The 24,264-nt window shown below is 39.4% G+C and overlaps 1 protein-coding gene across 1 annotated transcript in view; it reads left to right on the forward strand.

The window, feature by feature from the left end:
- The first annotated feature begins 1,058 nt into the window (after nt 1-1,058).
- Nucleotides 1,059-24,264, forward strand: part of TAF4 (TAF4 RNA polymerase II, TATA box binding protein (TBP)-associated factor, 135kDa) — a 36,728-nt gene continuing 13,522 nt past the window's right edge. The window contains exons 1-5 of the mRNA XM_009998623.1: nt 1,059-1,167; nt 3,105-4,187; nt 21,456-21,622; nt 22,157-22,276; nt 23,743-23,862. Coding sequence (XP_009996925.1) covers nt 1,134-1,167; nt 3,105-4,187; nt 21,456-21,622; nt 22,157-22,276; nt 23,743-23,862 — 1,524 coding nt within the window. The 5' untranslated portion in view covers nt 1,059-1,133. The remainder of the gene's footprint in view (nt 1,168-3,104; nt 4,188-21,455; nt 21,623-22,156; nt 22,277-23,742; nt 23,863-24,264) is intronic.

Here is a 24,264-nt window from a genome sequence, read left to right on the forward strand (position 1 = left end):
GTCTAAAAACTTAACTTGTGCTACTAAAGGAGCCAAGCCACTCAAGTACCCAATTACAGTGTCTACAGAAGGTTTAGAAGCCACAACAACACTGATAAAAAAAAGGCACATGGGATGGAGCAATAATACACCTCACCTGCAGGATTTCTGCTGATGAGTGACTATGCAAGGATTCCACCGATAAGTGTTTACATCTAGAAACTGTAGTAGCTGTATCAAAAATGAAACCAGATCCCTGCTTCTGGCTTCTGCAAATTGTTTTCTAGCTCAGCTCTCTTCTGGGAGAGAGAAAACGTTTGCCACGGGTTATCAAAACCTCTCACTTGGAGTTAACCTGGCCACGCTGCCAGCTGGGGACATGCTCTGAAACAAGGGAGAGAGGACAAAGTCTGCAAAGCGCCAGGAGAGGTTAGAGCAGCCCTGGGGAGAGGAGCAAAGGGACCCTCCCAGCAGCCTCACCTGCAGATCACTCCAAATAGCTGAGGATTATGGCAGGACCCAGCTCCAGATTAAAAGGGGAGTTGAACAGTACAGTTAGGAACTGAAACAGCCAGGGAAAATCCTCTCCCAGGGATTATGAAGCATTCAGCATTCAAACCGTGTGATATATTTTTTATGTTGTTTGTCTTGTTTACACATCCTTCATATAAAAGCAGGATTTTGTCCACCAAAGGCTACTAAAACCTACGTGCATTTTTGCCATACTGTGCTGTTCATTTTCGTCCGTCAGCAACATTGTGTGTGTGCTCATTTGAATCTCATTCCCCATAGTTTTGCCCAGAATTGGAACTTCTGGCCCACTCCTATAGATGGATTCTGGATGCTGTGCTGTAACTGTTATACTCCACCCCAGAGATCACTGCAGTTCAGCTTGGGAAGATTTGCTTTCAGGCTCCCTACAAGAGTACGAGCATTTGGGGTCCTTTCATTGTTTTAGAGAGGGAAGAAACACCATTTGTTAGGACTCAGAACAGAAACACAAAGGTTCCTATAATGAGAGGCTCTGCTCAGGCTCTTGGAAAGATGCAGAGAATGTTGAGCACAGGCAAGTGAGCAGCCCTAGCCCTAGCCCTGGAGGAGTAGTAGTAGGAGGCAATGCTAATGCCCAAACAGAGAGCAGCAGCAGCAGCAAGATGGGACTGAGTGCCCCAGAGATCACAAAAGCAGGTAACATGGGCAGGGGTGGGGGGCTCTGAGGGAGAGGGGCCCTCCCCTCCCCCCACTCCCCAGCTCCGGCTGCCTCCTTCCCTCACTGCTTTCCCCCCTTTTCCCTCTCTCCTCCGTCTCGTTGTGGCAGGAGCGGGAGTGCAAAGGGTGGTATCGATCATATGGGGGAGAGCCTCCCCTCATCATGCCCCCTCGGTGTGTATCCGCGCCTCTGCTCCCTCCTCTTTATTTTCCCTCCTCGCTTCTGCTTACTAGAGGGTGTTTTATCATGTGTGGGGACAGCCTCCCCGCCGAACAAGCCGGCAGTGCCCGTCCGTGACTCTGCCGGTCCCCTCTTCTTTTCTTGCCCTTGTTGCTGGAGTGTAAAAGGGCTCTTTTAATCTCGGGGTCTGAGGGAGGGCAGAGCCCACCCCCTCGGTAATGGCTGTGCCTCCCGTGCCGTCTGTGACTGCTCCCCTTCCCTTCCCAGGGGTGGAGGTTATGGGGGGGATTCCCTCTTGATAATGCCGCCGTAGCTGTCTGTGTAAATGCTCCCTTCCCCTCCCCCTTCTCTGTTGCTGAAGTGCAAGGGGGTGTTATTAATCATGACACCTATTTCCTGTAGAGGAGGAAGCGAGGGGGGATTTCAAGGGGAGGAAGTCCCTCAAAATGCTTCCCCCCCATATCTGCCTGCCTGGATATTCCTTCCCCCACCCCCTCCCTTGTTCCAGGGGCTTGGAGGGGGCATTCAACACCTCTCATTCCTCCTCTGCCCTCAAGGGGGGGTTGTCACAACACCAGGTCCCAGGAAGGGGGGGAATTCAGGCCACAACACCCCACCTTGTACAATGTCTTCTCCCACCCACCCTCCGTAGCTACCTGGGAACATTCCCCCTCTTTGTGTTGTGAAGGTTGTAGGGGGATAGTGTGAAGGCTGAGACTCAGGGCTCACTGCATGAGAATGGAGGGAAGCTGTTTTTCAGGGGAATTAAAAAAAAAAAAGTGTCTCCCCAGAATCTCTCTGCAATTCCTCCCCTCCCCCCCTTTTTTTTTCTTTCTTTTTTTATTGCTGAAGTGTATTACAGACCTTCTGTCATGATTAATGAAGCTCTTCTAGGAGGATCTCCTTAACCCTTATAACACATATCTCAGTATCTGTCTGTTGCTGTTCCTTTCCCATTTCTGTTTCCTTAGGGCCAGGACCTGGACTCTGTGTGATTGTACTTGTGATAACACCAGGCCTCATCAAGAGGCATGAGGATCATTCAGGACAAGAAGCTACATCCTTGTCCCTTCTCAAAACCAGCTTTGCTTTTTCTTTATTTATTTTTAGCTATGTCTGTCTGAGGGAAATTCAGATGAACAAATTCTGTGATAAAGTGGTGGGGTCTTCTGGTAACCTGTTCCAGGCCTTGCAGTACTTTTTCTCTTGCCAGGCCAACATTTTTCTTTCCTTTCACTTTTTCATATTTTGCTGTGGTTGAGCCTCCTGATCTATCTGACTTACTCTGTAGGAGATGAAAGGATTAGAGGGTAACATGTGCTGGGCATAGGGAATATGTCTTATTAACGTGTCATCCATTGCCATTTTTCCCTCCTTACAGTTGCAGTCCTGTTGCTACGTGTGATTTCAGGCTCTATAATGGGGAATAGGTCTAATATGATCTTCCTTTTCCCTTCCCTTGGTTCATATCAAATATATTTTCCCTGTTTTGTCTTAGTGTTGAAAGCAGAGGTATTAGAATTAATATTGAATCTGTTAGTGTTGGGTGGGAAATAGGAAGTTTCAAGTCAATGTCTTCAAAGCCATCTTCGTTTTGTACTTTGTCCTGTTTTCTTGGCTCCATGCAGGCAGCCTGGGAGATGGAGAAGACTTGGTGATGAGGGTGAAGATTCTGTCTTTGCTGGACCTGTCTTCTTGCTCATTCTCTCTGCTTAACCTTGGTGTTGTTTTGCAGGAGCAGGAGGAGTGCAAGGGGGTGTTATTAATCATAACACCAGGCCCCAGACTCTGGATGGAGCCACTACAACGAGCACCAGCACCACCACTGCAGCAGCAGGAGTTTCTGAAGTCACTGCTGCTCCAGGGACCCTCAGTCAGGGCAAATCGGTGGTTATCAGCACCATGGCAACGGCGTTGTCCACCAGGAATGGCAAGATTGGGACCACAACAGTGCAAACTTTGAATGGGAGTAATGTGGTGATGAACTCTCACCATACAGGAAGTGCTGCTTTCTCTGGAACTCCTGTGACTGCTAACCCTGCTTCTGCACCTGCTGTTGCCCCTCTTGTTAACAATGGACCTGGATCTGTGGGGAAAGGAAATACTGTTAATGCTGTTTTGCCATCAGCCTCCAACACTGTCATCCAGACTTCTTTCATTAATACTGCTGTGTCCTCTGCATCTTCTCCCTCGCCCACAGTTATCTCTTCGCAGACCCCACCCAGCATTGGAACTGGGGTGTCCACAGTAACACTTGTGAGGTCCCCAATCAATGCAACAGTTCCCGCAGTAGCTGCAGCTGGTGCAGCCACTCAAAACGGGAGCAATACTGTGATCAATTCAACCATCAGTGTGGGGAGTTTTCCTGCTGTTGCCACAGCCACTGTGGGATCTGGAGTTTCCCTGCAGACGTCGCTTGTGAACAGCCAGTCCAGTTCCGCTGTGCCAGCAGCTCCGGCCACACAGGTCATCAAATCTGAGTCTCCTAAAACTATAGTCCAGGCAGTATCTCAACAGCAGACGATGCCTACTGGTGGCCAGCCCAGTACTACAGGGGGTAACATGATTATTGGGCAAACTATGCAAGCTGGGCTCTCCAATGTTGCTCCCAATCCTGGTGGGATACCTACTGCAGCTCCTGGCACCGCTGCAGGGACGGCTAGAGGCACTGCCAATACGGTGGCACAAAGTCTGCCAAGGACTCCAACAGCAACTACGAGTGGAATCAGAGCAACTTTGACTCCTACAGTTTTAGCACCTCGTTTGCCTCAGCCACCTCAGAATCCAACGAACATTCAGAATTTTCAGTTACCACCAGGTAAGTAAGAGGATTGAGGGGTTTTGGTTTGGGATTGTATTTCTTGCAGGAAGGAAGGTATCCAAATAAGATTTCTTGCTGTTTAATTGTGAGTTGTGGAAAAGGCATTACATTGAGCAAAGAGAAACATCTGGCTTTGAGCAGTAGAGTAGTAACCATTCCACTACTTAGCATATGATTTGGGGTGACCAAAAAGTCTTTTTGGCAGTAATAATTAAAAAATAATTCTGCCTGGTATCTTTGCTACAAAGTCAGTGTGGATGAAGCTGCAGACTGCCAAAGCCTGGCAATGGAATGTTATCAAATTAAATGTTGCTATTTCATTTTCACATAAGGCATTTTTTTGACTTTAAGGTGGTTTTTTCAGTAGTTCATATAATCTTTCCATGCTGTTCAGTTCCCTCTCTGTCCCTGCGTGCCCCCAGTACCAAAGAGCACTCATAAATAGAGAAGCAGCAGATACAACACAAGAAAACTACCTTCTTTTGCTATAAATACCTTCAAATTCTGACTTAAAAACTCTTAGATTTGAAGGTTATAATGATCTTTTTAGTCGCTAGAGTTCTATACAAAAGGCATTCTTCCTATGTCCTTACCTCACCCTGTTGTGTCTGGGGTTGCAGCTTTTGTAGTAGCTAGTCTCATGCTTAGTGCTGAGCATCTCTGGACAAGGAATCTAGTCCTGAACTCTGGATGAGTAAAAAAGCAGGATGAGAAGCATTTATTTTCTGAGAACTGCTCTGTCCATCCTTAAATATCCTACATTTGGAGATTTAAGGTTATATATTTGCTGTTATTTTGAACCAGGCTTATACTTGTATCCAGTTGAATTTTTAACTGAAAATACTTGTGTAAACCTGCACATAGTTTCCCACCTTTTTAATAATATACAGCTATAGCTCTGTTCTTACTATTCACTCTTTTCAGGGTGTTGTACAAACAACTTAATTTTACTACTTGTACCAAATGAAATAAGTGATGTTGTGTAGCATGTATTTTAACTCTTCTTAGTAAAATACATCTGTTGAAACTCCTAACCAACCTTAAAGCCATGCACCTGTCACATGAGGTAAATCATAAGCCATACTGTGTTATTGCACACCATCTTTTGGAGTAATGTACTATCTCTGGTATGTGATGCCATGTCATTTGTTTGCTGAAGCCTGTCACACATTCTGTGTATCTAAGTTCTAACTGGCATAAATATTCCTCATTTATTTTCTTTTGTGTAGAAGGTTATGAGTATATATGAGTAACTTGAATGACGTGTTGCTAATTTAAAAAAAGAGTGGTGCAACTCAGACCTTGAAATCCCAGTACTTAATTTGAAGCTTGTAAATTGATAGGCTGGAAAAGCCTTATATATTTATTTATTGTCACAGTGTATCAAAGGATTTTTTTTTTTTAGGTTTACAGTCTATTACCATGTATTTCTACATTTTCACTAATACTGCATTATAAACCTGATTATGGGAAAAATACCACTGTTCAGTCCAGTGGGACCTTTTTTCCAGGTAGCTGATGTTTTCAAACTGCCACTTCATACTGGAATGTGTTGCTTTTAGAAGAAGCATGGCCAGTCCTTAAGCATAGCTGGATTATAAATTGCTCCTTTGGAGGTCTCTATAGATCAAAGTAAAACAATATAGGTTCTAAACAGTTGAGGTTTTTATTTAGCACTTTTCTGTCCTACACTTTAGAAAATATATATACTTTCAAAAGAATAGCATGACTCTTAAAATAAGCAAGTATACATGACTCAATACATAGAAACTGGAAATTGGATTTTTGCATGATGAGACAGACTTAATATTGGAAGGATTTTTTTTTTTAGTGGAACAGACCTTTATTTTTTTAAATTGCTTTGGCTTACTTTTTGATACCTTGCAAAAGTAGCTAACTTTGAAAATATTTTACATGGTGTTTCTTACAGAACATGTAAGACCTGATGGTTGTTGAGCTGTTACAACTCACAGGTGCCAGGGCTAAGTACCTCTGAAGGTCTGGCCACATAGAGCTACTTTAGTAGAGTGTGTATACATTTATAGTGAAAGGAGAATAATTGACTGTGCTTTCGAAATTTAATTCCAAATTAGAGCATCACAGGCCAGGTTTTTAAAGGCAGTTGGGTAGTATAAAGCTGCAACTGCAGTGCTTGTGTGCTGTGCAACTACTGAATGCATCAAATTTGCATGTACAAGTTTATGTTTGAAAGGACTGTGTGCTAAGGAGAGTTTGTAAGACTAAGTTCATGAAATAGCCTTAGATCATACTCTGCCCATGTTGCTTTTTACACAAAGCTTTACAAACACTTAGAAATAAAACTCCTATGGAAGGTTTGACCAACAATGAGCATATGTTTTATAGCTATTTTCCTACCCTGAATTACCGTTTCTGGCTGTCCAAAATACAGTTACAGTTTCACATGCATGGAAAGCAGTCAGTAAGTGTTACTAACCTGGGACTTGAAAATTAGAAACCTTGAAAGGTTTCAGATGTGCTCTTAAAAAGAGCATCTGGAAAATATGCTTAATCAACACTTTTTAAAATATAGAATAAGGCTTTATATTGCATCAAGGCAATTGTGCAACAAACATTGACCAGAGTAGAGATGTTTGAAGAGCTAATGGGCCATAGCTGTTGTGACCTTACTGGATTCTGGTATACTGCTTCTCAAAGAAACTGTACTGTCTGTGCAGTAGTAATGGTTTTCCACTAAGGACATCTTTAAGAAGAGGACTGTTGTGCGTAGTCTTTTGTCTGGAACTTTGTGGTCCAGTTGGACAGGTCTGGGTAATGATGGTCCAAAAATAACCTTACTTATAGCTTCTCATGTCAGATAATTTTCTATGGGGCAGGAACACAAGTTTCTCTTTCTACAGTGATACTTTAAAGATGCAACATCTTTGAAACTGTGACTGAAAATAAATTGTATTAAGTTTGTTGTTTTGGAGTACTTCAAGCATGAAATGCATTGTATACAATAATATGGCAGGAGGTAGGAAAATTGAGTTTGTTAAAGCATGAGAGCAATATTCTGCTGTTACAGAAGCACAGAAAACTCAGCAGGAAAGTGTAACTGAGATTGTGCCCTCAGATGAATCTTTTACAATGTTAGAGTTTGTAAAGTGTTTAGGGGTCATTGCTGACACATGGTAGAATCATCTTGTAAAATGACAAAACTTGTGTCCTTTAAAATGCCTTTCCAAAATACTTCCTTCTCCAGCAATGCTATAATACAGTTTCAAAACCAGTGTCTATTTTATCAGTATTGTCAACTTAAGAGTTCAAAGATCTGGTTTCTATTTTTGCAGATGCTTTAAGTTGTTACTCTCTTCTGCTTTATTTTTATATACAAGCATCTCATAATAAGCTTTTGAGGTGCCTGTGTGAAGAAAGGAGCAGATTGGAGAGAGTGCTGTGGGTGGAGTGCTGTAGGTACACTGGAAGAACTGTAGGGCTGTTAAGTCTGAACAGTTTTCTCTACTATCTGAGGTGAGACTGAAATCTAGAAATCTTCATTTCCACTGATCCCTTCTTTTCTTTGCTTTTACCTTCTGCCTGAATGTTAGTACTTACAGAAAAGACCTGTAAGATCATCCAGTCCAACCTTTAACCTAACTCTCATAAACCAGCTCCACCAGCCCACTGCCACACCGTGTGCCTAAACACCAAATCTATGCAATTGTTAAACACATTCAGGGATGGTGATTCAACCACTTCTCTGGGCAGCCTGTTCCAGTGCTTGATAACCATTTCTGTAAAGAAGTTTTTCCTAGGACCCATGAAAGTTTGCTAGCTTGATCCAAAAGACTGAGTAAGCAAGACTGTGTGATAGTCACTCCTATTTGAAGGTAGCAGATAGAGTGGGTTGTCGTTAAGTTTTTTTACTTCTGCAATCATGACCAGTATTCTCATTAGCAGTAATGCCGTTGTCCAGCAGTAATAGAGCTGCTAACAGAGATTTCTTTTGCTTTTTATCTAATAATAAAACATCTTTTACTTTCACAAGACACAGTTTGATCTGCCAATAGCTGATGATAGGGGATGAGACTAGACTTCAGCACTTTCTTTCTGGAGAGGTTTTTGTGTACTGTTACTGTGCTTGGTACAGCAGTGGCTTTTAAAAAAAACTTAAATGTTCCAGAGTTTTAAACATTACTTACAGTTGATTTGCACTTACTGTTGGTGCTTCCTAGAAGCAGAGGGTACCAGGAAGAACATTGGTGCTGTACATCTGCAGACTCTGGAGGATGGACTACATCTGTTTGGACATTTAAAGTTTTCTTCATGGCCTCAGAGGCTGAAAACGTCACTTGGTGTTAAGTGGAAACTTTTGTAGAAAGCAGTGATTTTTAGCTTGTTGTTATCTAGCCAAGAAGGCTTCGAACTTAGGCCTTGACTGTAGTACCTTTAAGATGGAAAAACTACCTGAACACATACTTAATTTAATGAGTTTAGGTCCTTTTGACTTGAGAAGTTGTACTTTTTAAAGCTGGAGTCACTGTAAAATAACTGCCACAGGAGTACTTCAGTTTCCTTCAGTAAGGAGTTGGAGTGCTAGGCTGTCAGGCAAAAGAGTAGCTAGAAAAAGGAGAAAGATGACAGGCTGCGAAGAATCAGACAATCTTTTAATTGTAAAACAATTAGTGTTACTGAATGTGCCATTCTTTGGGTTACTCTTTACTTAAAATGTGGACTCCAGAAGTGCCTAAAGTAACTAGGAATATAAATAGATGAGAAAATTTTTGAACTTCCATCATATCAGAAACAGAGAAAGGAACAGAAGAAATACTATGAAGTAGTGGAATGTAGTTGTTTCTATTTCTCACTGACTAGCAAGCGAGTTCAAACATATCCTGATTATAGTTTCCCTGTATGTTGCATGTGCTGCCAATATTATGCCTAATGATTGTGTTGGCATGGCTGTATTTTGTCAAACATAGTGTCTGTAATGCATGACGATAATAGGAGATTCTAATAGTACTTATAGTATGATTTACTTTCAAAGCATTGTACAAAACTTAATCCTTCCAACATGCCTGTGTGGTTGGTAAATAAAGTAGTAAGAACTCTCTTTAGAGCTGGGGGAAAGAGCAAGTTAGAGAAGTTCTGACTTGCCCAAGGCCATGAGGGAATCGATACTTTGCCAAGATTAAAGCTTGGGAGTCCTATACTTGGCACATAAAGTGGTATCTCTCTTTCTGAAAGGTAACTGTGGATCTCTTCTGCAGAGCTCTTCTGGGTGAGGGGTGGATTTTATGTTCAAATCATACATCAGCAAAAGGAACATTCTGCTTTATTTGAAATCTGCTACATCAGATCTGCCATATGTCACCAGACTGGAAGTTGTGTTTGTTCTTATTGGAACTTTCCTAATGAGGAATCCTGCATGCTTATCTTTGTACCCCAAAGAACTTAAGACTCAGAGAGCTGTGCAATAGGATATTTTTGTTAAAATGAGTGTCATGAGGCAAACCAATGCCTCATTTTGCTCATTTGATAAGGATATCTCTAAGTGATGGGATCTAATGGGAAAATAATTGTGATTGAATTAAGCTGTGGATGCTGTTAACTTTGACTACATACTGTTCAGTTCTGTTATGGAAAATGCTGTTGTTTCCAATAGCCTTTGGAAGAGCATGTATGGATTTGTTTCTTGTGTCTATCTGTATTTCAAATTGTGGTCTTTCTGGGTTTTTTTGGACATCTCTAGGCTTGTGGTCAAGGTTGGTCAATGACCAGAAGTGAATTATTTCTTATGAGCCATTTTGCACTCTGCTACTTCAGAATTTACATGGTGTTTCTATGTTCAGTGAGCTAAATGAATTTTCCATCTCTGGAAATCTATGTGAGTTACTTCTAAGATGCAGTGTTTTGGTTTGAGGACCACAAATTTGGATGCTACCCAGGACCTGAATCAGTTACTAACACATGATGCTGCAGCAGAGTTAGCAATCTGAGATGAGAATGCAACAGTTTGGGGCACTGATAAGACACAAATTAGTAAGAGTCAGAGACTCTCTTCAAATGAAATGTGATGTATGAAAACTTTTACTATTGTTTGTCTTCTCTGTTTTGAGAAATGATATGTAAATAGAATCATAAAAATATGTACAAAGTATTTCAGGAACGCAGTTGAAAATACTGATATTAGCCAGAGTGGGTTTTAGCAAAGAGAAGAGGTTGGCTTGTGGAAAGCTGGCTTTCTAGCTTTTGTTCTCATAAAAACTGTGTTCAAATGCTACGAGTCTGCTTGGCAGGAAGTAGACATAGAAGTCACTTAAGAACAAAACATGTTAAATGTTTTTTGTTACTATGTGCAGTTTTTGTTAGAAATACTTGCAATCAGCATTTTTTACCTGAACATAACTACTCTTGTCAGGATTGTTCTCTGTGTTGAAACTTTATGAATGTTTGTAACTCCATTTATCTGTCTGAATCTGCTCCTTGAATTTGATGCCATTGCTTGATGTTAAAAAGAAGGCTTTTGCCAGTTGAAAAACAGTAAGTGTTAGCAAGTTTATGTTAGGAACATTATCTGTTGTGAAAGAAGACGAAAATTGTGTTTCTCACAACTGAAGCCAATGATGAAAAGGAACTTTTAGTCCTACTTACTCGACAGTTATTTCAGTTGTATTATGAACTGTAAAGCTGGATGTGAGGGAAGACCAAACTCTAGAGAGAGTATGTGGCACTCACGTGTTGGAAATGGCTTTTTCAGTGCATGGCCTCAAGGATGTGCTTGTGTACAAATAGGTATGTGATCTGTGAGTGTTGCCAAAGTTTTCTTGATGCGCTCTGGGACTGAAGCCTCAGCTGTCTCCCTCTGACAGGCTGCACACAGCTATTTTACAGAGACAGTAGCTGTGGGCATGTTCAGGCTTTGGTTCTGTGTTGTTCTAAGTTGTTAATGCATTCACTTGAATTTGTTTTTAAACTAATTAAGGTCTTGCCTAAATGCAAGAAGTTGTAGTGTATTTATACTAATACAGGTGTTTTATTGTTGCAAAACCTTTCTTATCTGGATACAATTTTTGCTGTAGCAGCCCTCTCTAATGCTTCTTCCTCATAAGAGAAGGAAAATAGCTTATACAATAAGCATCTTTTGCAATGATATGGTTGTGTCCAGACTGGAGATGGAACCACTAAATTATTGTGGCAAAATGGTCCCATTTCCAGCTCAACTGTTGAGAGAAGCATAAGAATTGTACATGGACTAGGCTGTAAATAATGACTGTGTGATCAATCATATTTCAAACTAGATTAGGCTTTTTTTTTTGTTTGTTTTTGTTTGATGTGTTTTGTTTTGTTTTCCCATTGAGACCAATGACACATGAATAGAGTACATGATTCTCTCTATCTCTTTTTTTTTAACCTATTGTGGAAGTGTTATCTACAAACTTTTACCCTAGTTCTCCTCTGTGGTAATTTCCATTTAGAAATGCTTGTTGTCTTCTGGAGGTTCGGGTGTCTCAGCGAAGTGAGAGCCCAGTTTTTACCACAAAGCCTCCTATCTTGAACAAATTTTCCTGAGGTGTCTTTAGTATAATATTTAATGTCAACGGAAATAATTTTCCTTATTTCTGCCTTTAACAAAGGGGTTCTTCAATATAGAATATATTTTTGTGATAACAAAACCTCATCATTGCTATGTAATGGTATAGATTATCAATAACCATGCAGGAGGTGATAATTACATGGAATTGATATAGCTGTGTCCTGTTTCTGCAGTGAGATCTGTTTAGGCAGGTTCAGCACCTCAGCAGAGCTTTCTTAAGGCATTGTACAAATGTCGATAATCTTTGGCTCTGTAATTGTTGTCAGGCTAGAAACAACATTTTAAAAATATTAGTTTCTGTACTTGTATTACCAGTGATCAGAAAGTTACACTATGAACATAAAAGCCTGATTCTCAGCAACGTGCATAAATATGTTATAAATCATTTTACCCAGGGACAGCCCTTTCCCTGTGTATTTGTGCAGGATTAAGTGCAAGTTTTGTCTTGGTTGCCATACTCTTTAGGATTTGGAAAAAGGTATTGATAAAAATTCAATAACTTATTGTCAGTGCAGAACTCTGTTCATACATTAGAACTGTAAGTTAGGAACGCTATGCATCTTTTACTTTTGATCCTTTTTCCCTTAAACTGCATTACTAAAATGTCTTTTCCAGTAATACATTGTATCCAGTATCTAGACAACTTGTAACATAAAACTTGTATCAGTAGGTAGTATGATTCTACATGGCTAACATGACTCATCTAAGGTTTGCATTGAATCAAGTAAGTCTGTCTAGTAAAAATGGTTTAACTTATCATTATGACTTCATTAATAAATGCTTCTGAGAGTAGTTGAACTGTTAAAAGCCATCACAGTACTTTGATACAGAAAAAGCACTTGCTGGATAGACTCTGTACAGATGACCAGTATAGATTGAGTCGAAAAATGTCTGCTCTAGATATCTGAGTATAAACAAAAACTAAACAATGAGATGTAGTGCCATGCTGTAGTCTTTCTTAAATGGTTAGAGGGGTCAGCAAGGCTGTAGAAAGCTGTCTTCACACCTTCAATTTATTTATCAAGTATTTCTGTAAGGGAGGGTTAGATTTAGTGCCTCGCTCAAAATGTAATAACATCAGGTGCATTCAGCATAAGTGGTGGTGTGGCAAGTGGGACCAGTTGTACCCACATGAGTCAGAAGTACCAACTCCAAGGAATAGCACTGAGGAATTGCACCACCTGTGGCAAAGAGTCAACTGAGGTGGCCAGAAGAGTGTTTGTTGAGGGGCCAAGAGGAGGAGTTCAGAAGTAGGGATGTGGAGTAAGAAGGCTGAGAGTGGCTGAACAGTGCAGAATTTTATAGAGAAGCATGGGGAGCTGCTTTTAATAAACATACATGCAGTCATGTTTGCATTAGGTTTAAAGGTGGATTGTAAGAAGAGGAAAGTGTTCATGCCATAAACTTCAACCTCTTTATTTCCTTTCATTCTTCCTTTTTTTTTTTTTTTCCAGTGTATCATTTGGTTTTCTTTCCTTCCCTCTCCTCCATGGGGGACGGGGTAAAGAAGGCACTAATTATTTATAAGTGTTAGTCATACCCAGTCATTAAGCTTAGTCATTACTCAGGACTGTGCTTTTGATGGTTAGTAAAAATCAAAACTAGGCTTGATTTTGTTTAAAAGCTTTCTGTATTCAAGCTTACAGGTGTGAAAATACTTTTATTCAGTATTCAGACCAACTGCAAAAGCAGTGCTATTTGATAAATGTTGCTCTCAGGCAAATGACATGTAATCTCAGGTTCATGTTTGTATTTGGACTTGCAAGCATGGTGTTTGGTGTGTTCTCAAAGCAGAGTAACTTGTGTATCGACAGGGAGAGAGTCATAAAATTGCAAGCTGAGTCTGCAAGAAAGGCTCAACAGCTTGAGGTGAAAAGTTGGCATCAGGAAAAAGTTTTGTCACTACTAGGATTACAAAGGGTGTATACTTAGAATAGGGCATTCACAGTGGGGACTAATTAAAGAAATGCATTTTTTAATGGTTTTCATGTATTTAGTTGTTTTAGGGTATTGCTTTTGAAGGGAGGTAATATGGCTTTAATGCATCAGTCCTCATGAAGTATGTGTGTGCAGACTGGTAAGTGCAGTATAGCAGGTGCTTGAGCAGCACTGATGTTCACATGCCTTGGTGTAGACATATTCTTTGCCAGAAATAAAGACTAGTTGAATTTTAAAGTCTCTTATTTAGAATAACAGATCAAAATAATTAGTGACATCATATTTTGTGTCCTCCTTTCTCAAAAACAAATCTGTTTTTGGTATAACTGCATTGTTGTTTCATGTAAGTATATTGAAATTAATGGCAGAGCTAAATCTGAATCACTTTGAGATCAACAATTAAAGTAATTGGTTTAGCACTTGATAGTGTTTTTCTTAGTTTTTTCTGCATCACATTAAAGGCAGATTTGTGTGATGATTGGGTTGCCGTTTGACAGCACTCTGGTGTTTTGGCTTTGCATGCTTGACTAGAAAGGAATGTTAACACACTTTCAAGGAATATAGCTTTCCAGAGAAATCAGAATAGTTTCAAGTCACATTGCTGTTGAAGGGTTTGTCAATTGTTGATACATAAAATGACTGCTTTGCTGTAGTGCTAGTTAGAGACCTTTTCAACTGAGCATTCAAGAGGTTTTTTTCCTGAGGAGATCACAGGTAAATACAATGACTTTTTGGCAGTCCAACATGATGTTATTCCTTTAACTATATTCTTAAAAGACTTGTGAATCAATACTTCACAAATTATTCACTTCATCGTTATTTAGACAGTTCCGCTGGGTTCTATAGTTTGAATTCTTGCATAGTAAGAGCAAGCAAAAGCTTTTACTATGAAGTTGTGTTTCTTTTGTCCTTTGACTCTTTAGTAAGAAAAACAGAAGCAGATTATCAAAATGTGGACTTGTGTACTTGATCTGTACAAAATACATTTTCTATGCACTGCAGTCAGGATTCTTGGTAATTTTTGAGAACAAATCTTTCCTCTATGTTGGCAGTAATTGTAAGTCAGCTGTTCAAGAGTTAGTATTTCACAGGCCATAACTGTTAGTTATGATCTGTGGTTGGTGTGTGCAGATGGGGCATGTGGGGAGACTGATATGGAAATCAAGTGGAGTGCTGTACTGAACTAAGGCTGTACCAAAACTTTTAGGCATCGTATCTGAGTGAAATGTTACTTCATTCTAGAATGACATGATTTGAAAAGTGAAAGAAGTGCTGTACTTTTGTAGCTCTCTATTAAGCACTTGTCTGAAGCTCTGTGCTCTGCCGATCTTCACTATGGTGTAATGTTTAGTGCCTGTCAGGAGACACTCCAAGTGTTCTGTGTTAGAGCTGCTCTGAAGCAACACCTGACAGTCATGTTTTTTCATGCCAACTTTTAGCTCACCTTAAGCACAACAGGTGCTGAACGTTTAACAGGCACCTTTAAGATATGCTTGGCATAGTGTGCACTGTGTGGTCTCCATACAGCTGTGTGTAAGACCTCAGCATTCTTTGCTTGAGGGTGCCCGTCCCTGAGAAGCAGAGGTGAGGGAGGCTGGTTCAGCCTCTCGGTTGCTCCAATGTGCTGGACAGCGCTGGCTCCGCCTGGCAGCTTCATGGCCTGTGGACCTGCCACCCAGCAGGGAACGTCTCTGCTACCGACTCCTGTGTGCACAGGCTGACAGGGCAGTGGCAGCACTTTCGGAGCAGGTGAAATCACAGGACGTGGTGGGCTCATTTTCAGCTAGTATAAGTTTTTTCTGGATTTTTTGTGCAGCACAGATCACCTGAGGTTCTAAGCACCTAAACTAAGAGTCTGTGGTGCTGCACACCTCTCATCAGGTACAGAATCTGTCTTCAATAACTTCTATTCCACAGCTGTGTTGCCATGTAAACTTCTGTGCTGTTCATCTTGATTTATAGTCACAGTTTCTCAGGAGTTGGTATATAGATTGTCCTTCATGAGCTGCTACACGTCTGCTGGTTTATTACAGATGCTCTTCCTTGATGTGTGTTCATAATTATAAGCCTGCTAAAAGCTGTCTTGCATTACGGAACATTCCCCTAATTGCCCAGACTTCCATGAAGCTGCAGTCATCTAGTATACATGTATAGATACTCCCCTCTTTTCCTCGTCTTTCATTCCTACAGAGTGAGGGTGACTCCAGATGAGTCACTTATCTTAAGAGGAGGAATGGTGGATTGTTGGACAGCATTGATATCAGTATCAGGTTATCATAATCTTTTCTGCAATAAGGGACCCTATCATATATGTAACGTCTGCTGAAAGTTCATCCTGTAGTTTGTGTAGGAAGCTATCCTTTCCTCCAGTATTATTCTAGTGATTTTAATTGAGAAAATCTTAGATATTTTGTCTTTTTATAAAGGTTTTGTCATGTCAAGGTCTCTATATAGCCTTATCCAGTCGTCTGCAGAACATTGACTCATCTCCTTTGCTTTGATGGTTTTTGTGGTGTGTATGATATCAACTTACATAACCTTACAGACACTTGCTTTTCTTTCTTTTGCAACAGAATCTCTCCTGACAATGCAGAAGGGATACTGTTACAAAGCTTTCTTCTGCTAATATGGCAGAGTCCACTTAAGATTACTGTCAGATTGTTTTGCCATGTCAAATGTTTGCAGCATCTTGCCTCAAATGAGTATGTGCTTGAGAGATTAAGGTACAAGCTGCTTTGGTGTTAAGATAACCTAGCAAACTTTCCTGGCAAATCTAGTTAGGATTTGAAGATTTCTTAGATGTTGTTGGGTGTTACGATCAAGAACTCTCTTTTCCAGAGATGTTTGTAAGGACTTCGATTTCCTACACAAGAAACATCAATCCTCTAGTTATTCTTTCTGGCTTGGACATCTTTTCTGAACATCAGCATGTGTGTGTGTATTCAAGGTGATTCTCTGCTGCCTAACAGTTCTCCTTGACCCTTGCTGTTTTTTCTCTAGTAATAATGTTTATTTACTTTTAGAATTTCTTCAGGAGGCTGGAAAAGGGTATTCTCTGTGCAATTTCAAGGTTATACATCTACTAATTCTTCTGTCACACCCTGTCTACTAAAAAAATAAATTATTAAAAGTCTATGTTCCTTAGTAATGGTTCTGAATTGATCTGGTTTAGACCATGAGTTACATTGTGGGTAATAAGCAAAAATCTGTAAACTTGAACCTTCTGTTCTTCTGTTTGGTATCTGTACCAGAAAGAGCTGTTGTCACTTGTGATCTGATGGATACTTTCTAGGTTTTATATTTCAGGTGCACACGGGTTTCATTCTTGCATGCCGGTATGCCCAGTGACCAGCATACCTTTTCATGGCCCTCAAGCTAGGTGCTTGCTAACTGTTGCTGAAGTCTTTCAGTGTGTCACCTCCTGTATGAACTGAGTCCCTGAGAAATTTATTGTGGAAGAGGGTGACACCTAGACATGTTGCTGTTTGAGTGGCTGTTTGCCAGGTATGGTTGTCAGAGGTGACAATTTGCTGGATGGTGTTTTTCCTCAGAACAGTAATCTGAAGATGCCTTCTGTATCTGCAGAAAGTTTTAGTTCTGCCATTGGAAAGTCCAGGTCCTACAAATACTATTAATCTAGTTTTACCAGCAAAGACTGGTAACAAACCAGGAAACTGTTTTGGTTTGGGTTTTTTGCATGCAGAGATTCTTTAGCAAGAAAGCTGAAGGTTTCAGGAGTTAAAGAGTTGTCTGCATGGCTACAAAATACTTTTTTCTTCTTACTTAATTATTTTGAGAATATTTTTCTTGCTAGGCCAAGTCATGTGTCCAAGAGGAAGACACAAAAAAGCATGGTTAATGTTTTTCTGACATGTCATATAGCCAGAGCTTTTCACTCTTTACTCCAGGGCATGATTTTACAAGTTTTATTAGTTAAAAAAAACAAATGCCGACAAACAAACAAAAAAACCCCACCCCAAAGCACAACACTTTGTAAATGGAGTTGGCCTTAGTAAATGGAAATACAAATAGCAAGAGGCAAAACTGATACATTGCAGAATCATGTAGCTACATCATATAATATTTAACTTTTCCATCCAAAGACTTCAAAACAGGAGAGATCAGGGAAGGTCTTCACAAGAACATATGAGTTGACCATTGTACTAGTCAGAAGCACGAATCTTTTTAGAATAAGGAGCAATCCAACTCAATTTTGTTAATCCTTCATTTGGAGCAGGGATGAATTGTTTAATTCAAACTAAAATATGAGACACTTTCAGGATTCTCTTAAGCCTGTAACTTCTAACAAAAATGGTAATTAATTTTAATTTTAATTAGTTTTTAAATGAGAGACTTGGAAAGAATACTTGAATGTTTGCATTTTTAATAGTGAATATGATTTTATAGTACACACAATCAGATTTTCTAGGAAAAAGAAGGTAGAGAGATTTAAAATGGCCAATTTTATTATCACCTTTTTCTAATTAAACTTTTCTAATTATCTTTATTAGCTGTTTGGTCTTAAATAGCAATTAGTCCGTTTGTGGAACAAAAACCTGGATGGTATACTTGAAACAGACATATTTAATCCTTACTTTTAATATGCTGCAGTACTAAATAGAAAAGTGAGATACCTTGGTACAATTTTGGCTGTCTTCTAGTACTTGGTAGTCATTTCTGATCTGGTTCGTACAGCATTTGCACCCTTATGCAAATTAGATTTTGCATTTATGACGCTTGTCTATATTAAAATATTTAAGATACAAGTTTTTGAACATAAGAAAAATGTTTTGTTTAGTTCTACATGTGTGGCTCTCAGCCCTTCCTTTTTTTTTCTGTTGCAACAAATGAATCAACTGAGCTACAGTTAATGGTTACCTATGAAGTGAGGAAGCTGTTAAAGTCCTAAACTGACTTTGTTTAGAAGTGGGAAATAAATGGGACTTTCTTTTTAATTCTTAATTAAGTCAGCACCAATGAGCTTTCTGAACTTCACTGAAAATCCACTTAATGCCAGCTTGTGTATAGTTTTGGGTTAGTGCGTTTCTTTTTTAGCTAATTGGGTTGGAAAAGGAGTCTGTAGTTGGGCTGAGGAGAGGGAAGCTGAGAGGGCAAGGCGGCTCCAGCTCCCTTTTAAAGAATTTTCAGCAAGACTGGGGAGCTGTTAAGTGTTTAGTTAACTATTATTACCTGCACACTGTGTTATTGGTGAATTTCTGCATAGAAATGTCAATTGGAAAGTTCATCAAGATCTGAATTTTTACCCTTTTTCTGCCATCACTCTTACACTAACAAGTTGTAATTGCAAGCAAGTAAAATATCTCATGTTGTCATACCATGACTCCAGTTTATGCGAGACTAGTCTGTTTGTCATTGTCTTTGTTTGTCTATTGTCCATTAAGTGTTCACAGCAATTTATCAGTGGTAGACCCTAACTTAAAGACACTAGAAACTGTATAAATGGAAAATAACTATGTATCAAATACCAGTGTGGTATAAAAGAACTATTTCAATAGGGAGAGCTTTGTATGAATGAATTCTTATTATTACTTCAATATTTGAGGGAAGGTTCAGAATTCCCATAGTTAGAAAAGTAGCAGGATGGTACTTAGAGTCAGGGTTTGAATTATGAGTGATTGTTTTGTCTGTTTTCTGCCAAAAAATGAACTTTCTTGATATGTTTTGCAAAGCTCACATTAATATGCTTTTCAACTGTCTGTTCCAGCCGTTGTGCGGTGTTAATGTGTAGGCATGTTCTAATTATGCATGTAACTCAGAGAGAATATTTCATTGTTCAGACATTGTGCTTCTCTTCAGGGGTAGTCAACCTTCACTTTGTGGTTATCTCCCTTCTTTTCTCTCTTTTCTCATTCATGTTTTGGGGAGCAAAACAGTGAGTTGACAGTACTGGTGTCACAGGGGTTTGTTGTGCTGTTGTAGGACATGAATGCTTGGTGTAGACCTGTTCTTCAGCCTGCTGTGTGTATTGAGCTGAAGACTGGAACAGGTAGCATAGAGCAGTGTGACAGTTCTCATATGCAGGTGAGCTGCTTTGGGTTGGCACTTGGAAATGTCTTTAGTCTTCTTGAATTTCTTGTGTTTTTGTCAGTCGTTCCTCCCCACGGCATGAGGTTGGTGCTGAGTGATGGTTCTAATGAGCAGGTGACAAGATCAAGCTCTGTATTCGCTATTGAGGTTTTAGATTTTTTTGTAAGCTGGGATGATAGTGTAAAAATTTGCTGTTTCAATGAAAGCATTTATCCCTACATAAGTTACAGGAGAAAAGACTTTACTTTTTGGGATGGTTTGGAAAATGTTTTTTTGGATTTTACAGCTAAACTACGAGTATTTATTTCTACAGTCTGCAAGGTGATAAATAAACTTTCCCCTCTCCTCCTTTCCTGCAGAAAAGCAGCTTGAGAATATTTACTTCTAGATACAACTATTGTCCATAGCACATTGCAGTACCACCTTAACACTTCTAAATAAGTTGCAATGGGAAGTCACCTTTTTGATGTAAACTAGTTTAAAGTCTCTGTGTGACTGTGTCATTAAAAGAGAGCTAATGTAGAGAATGTAAGGAAAAAATGAGGGACAAATCAACTAATACCTGTTTTTCTTTTGAACTAATTGTTGTAGAAATCAAGATATGGATTTTTACAGTTTAATTTTCAAACAGTTCAAGAAAACTTTTCAAGGCTTTGTCTAGAAACATTTCAGCATGTCAATCTGAATAGAAAAGCAAATAAAAGCTTTATTCATTTGAAGTAGTCATGCTCTGCAATGGTGTAGACCAAATCTTCAGATATTGTTGAGGAATGTGTACAGGCTTTTTATTCACTGAACAACACTTAAGAAGAAATTTGTGATTTCAGTAGTGCCTCTTGATTTTCATGGTGGAGTTTCCTCCCGCAGTTCATTGCTCAGAAAGGCTAACTAATTTTAGTGCCCAGTGTTTCCTTAGGAGGTCTGAAGGCTCTTGTGGACTGACTGAGGCATGTTGAATGAATGAGCTCTTGAAAAACAGTTCATGTTGTCCAGATCCTGTTTGTGCCTTCAAGACAGACTATCATCTGAAAATCTGTCTATTAAAATCTGGCTCCCTATAGCTGCCCAGTGGGGTTAAGTGTATTGATCTGAGTGACTGAGCAGGGAATGACTGCCTCATTTCCCTCTCCACTTTATTTTTCTTTTGGGGTGAATATGGCACAATGCAGTCTGTTGCAGATGCACATGAGAAAGATTATGAGTTTATAGCCACTTTCATTGCTAAATTTGTTATTGGAAATTAATTTAGAACTTAGACAATTGTGTTCCTGTTGATGGTGAAGTCTAGGTGTGATTATATATATGTTTTTCCCCTCTGAAAGAAAACCCATCAGGAGTCTCTTGCCTAATAGCAAGATTTTTTTTTTTTTTATTTGCAATGTTTCCTAAAACAAGCTACTTAGTGAAGAGCAGATAGGATTTTTACATGATTGCTAATTTTAACCTCTAGTCACATGGAGTTTTTTGGTTGGAGCAAATAGAACTCAATGTGTGTGCTGATGCTCACCATACTGAGCAATTTGATTCTTTCTGTGATTAAGCTGTTTTATACAAAAGGTGATCATGCAGCTGGGTGTTTTGCTCTGACTCAAACACTTTTGTTAGTTGTGTAGTCTTTCAAGAGTACATTCATTCCATAGGTATACAACATAGAACATACTTTTTCAGGTTTTTTTATTTGAAAAGGATGTATGTTTCTTGACCAATGTCTTCTGTAACAGGCATGGTCATTGTGCGCAGCGAGAACGGACAGCTGCTGGTGATCCCTCAGCAAGCCTTGGCACAGATGCAAGCACAGGCACATGCTCAGTCTCAGCCTCAAAATACTATGACTCCTCGTCCTGCTACACCTACCAACGCTCCCCCGGTGCAGATATCAACAGTGCAGGTTAGTGCAGCAACAGTCGGTGTTAAAAATGGTAAGATTTTTTTTTTTCCAGTGAAGAATACACCAGAAAATAAGGTAGAATGTTAGTGATTTCAAGAAACCATTGATCCAGCTGGTGCTGTGCAGGCTTTTCCACATGGCACAGGGATTGCATTTTGTTCCTAATTCTGTTGCAGTTTGGCTGTTACTCATCAAAAATGTTTTTACCTAGCTGAATGGCATTAAGTTTAGAACTGTTTGTTATAAAGACCACCATTCAAGACCATATATGGTTAACATGTAGAACTCTTTTCCCCAAAGAATCATTATTCTTTATAAGACTAAAAGAAAAAAAAAAGTGGTTACGGGTATATGTACAATGAGATCATCACAGTTGCATTAAATTCAAGACTGAAAAATCTTCTCACAGTTTTGTAGTGATCCAGTTGCATTCTTTTGTATCTGTAAGCAACTATCCAGAGAAAAAATACTAGATAAGGTAGTTTATATTTAAATATAAGAACTATTTTGTTTGTTTTTTTTCCTCTTCCCCAGGCTCCAGGGGCACCTATTATTGCACGACAGGTGACACCAACTACAATTATCAAGCAAGTGTCTCAGGCTCAAACAACAGTGCAACCCACAACAACGTTACAGCGTCCTCCTGTTGTGCAAGTGAGTTTGTAGAAAAGTAGTACACACGAGGTACATCAGATGTTTAGATAGCTGAAAACCTGCTTGAGACAGCCAGAAACACAAGAAATATATTTGCTGTATGCAGAGAAGAAATATCTTCTGGATTATCCTTTCTAAAACATTTGCAGATCTGAACTTCGTATTTTGGATGTATATGTTTATTTTTATATGTCTATTATTATTATTTCATATTATACCTACATACATAAATATTTAAAGCTATCCTGTTACTAGTTTGTATAATCACAGAATTGACTAAAATAAAACAGCTTTATGCTTTTGCATCAAGTCAGTGACTTCTAACAGCCTGAACTGTGTCCGTGATAGACTGTCTTGTAGATTTATTTGAGGGGTGGTGGTGTGAGAATAAAACACAGTGCAAAAGTGTGCAATTCTCCACATGACTTCTAGGCATCAGTGATACTGTTTGATTGCTGTCTCCTAATCTGTTTCACTGCTTTCTTCATCCTTTGAGTAGACAGGATTAGAGAGTTTTAATTTAAAACATGCAGGTTTTCCTATGCATCCAGTTAATATTTTTCCCCTCAGAAAGCCTTTGCCTGTGCCAGGGATCTTTCCAGATCTAAGAAGTAATTTACCTAACTGAGTCTCCTTAATTTGCACTGCTGTTACACTGGACAAAAAAAAAAATTCCATCTGCATATTTTTTCTGTAATGAGTATAATACGGACTTCATTAATCCTGATTTCAAAAAATGAGACAAATTAAATCCTTGTCTCCTCTTCTGTCTCCCAAAATACTAATGGAAGTTAGCTTTGGCAGCACTGAACCCTCATTTCTTGTGCATCTTTGTATAAAGAGCAAGGTTACAAATGATTTGTTAAAATTCTGAGAGGAACCTTTAGCTTGGTAAGAATTACTGTGTCTGGGTTGTCATTAGTAATTGGATTGTGCTGACAGTCCATGAATGAAGTGTGTATGTGCTAAGTTCTTGTTTACAATGTTGGTTCTTTAAAGATGACAATCCTACTTTGAATTACAAACTTGTCTACAAAACTAGTAAATTGTTTTGTCCCGTTGTTCATGAAAAAGACCTAGATAAGACCTGAGCTTTTGTGTCCTCGGTGCCTTTGTAGAAATACTTCCCTTTAAAAGTAGCATTTAAGGGACCACCCCTATTGTGTTCACAGAAATTTAGTACTAGTTTTAGTTTTGTTTTGAAACCAGAGTGTCTGAGAGTATGTTCATGGTTAGCGTGCAATTCTTAATCAACTTTCAGGATTTCAGTTTTCAATGTGTAGTGTTTTGTGCCATCTGGTGGCTCTTTCATTCCACTGCAACAGATGGCAGATGAGGAACTTCTGTTTATAGCAGCTGTGAAAGATACTCTGCTGTCCTGTCGATCGGTTTCTGTTTGATGGTTCAGGGAAAACAAGTTTTGGTACGTTCTAAGTGAAATAATCTTATGTTTGTGTTCTCTGCAGTCTCAGATTGTTCTGGGTGGGACTGCACAAACGAGTACGTTGGGGACAGCAACGGCAGTACAAACTGGAACTCCTCAGAGAACAGTGCAAGGAACAACAGCAGCCACCACTTTTGCTGCAGTAAGATACTGAGAATCTTGTTTTTTATTCATTCACTTGTATATGTACATATATACACACACACACATAAACACAGATCAGAGTAAAGAGTAGTAGATGCAGGAGCTCTGTGAACTATTGGTCTTCAAAGTCAGGTCACAGGTCACTTGATTTTGATGACTGTTGATGTATTAATTTTCATTTCTGTGACAGTTTGTAAATCACTCCTTTTTTAAAAAAAATATTAGCTGTATCTTACAGAAAAATGAATTGTTCAGCAGTGCAAAATAGAATCAGGATGAGAAGGAATAAGAAGTTTGTGCTCAATTGTTCAAGAGGCATGTTTCCAGGACTGCACAACAGGGAGAATTTGTGCACTGTGCCTTGCACTGGGAAGGAAGAGCTTTACTATTTGCTGTCCTG

The sequence above is a fragment of the Chaetura pelagica genome, unplaced genomic scaffold, assembly GCF_000747805.2.
Source record: "Chaetura pelagica isolate M959 unplaced genomic scaffold, ChaPel_1.0 scaffold275, whole genome shotgun sequence".
NCBI lineage: Eukaryota > Metazoa > Chordata > Aves > Apodiformes > Apodidae > Chaetura > Chaetura pelagica.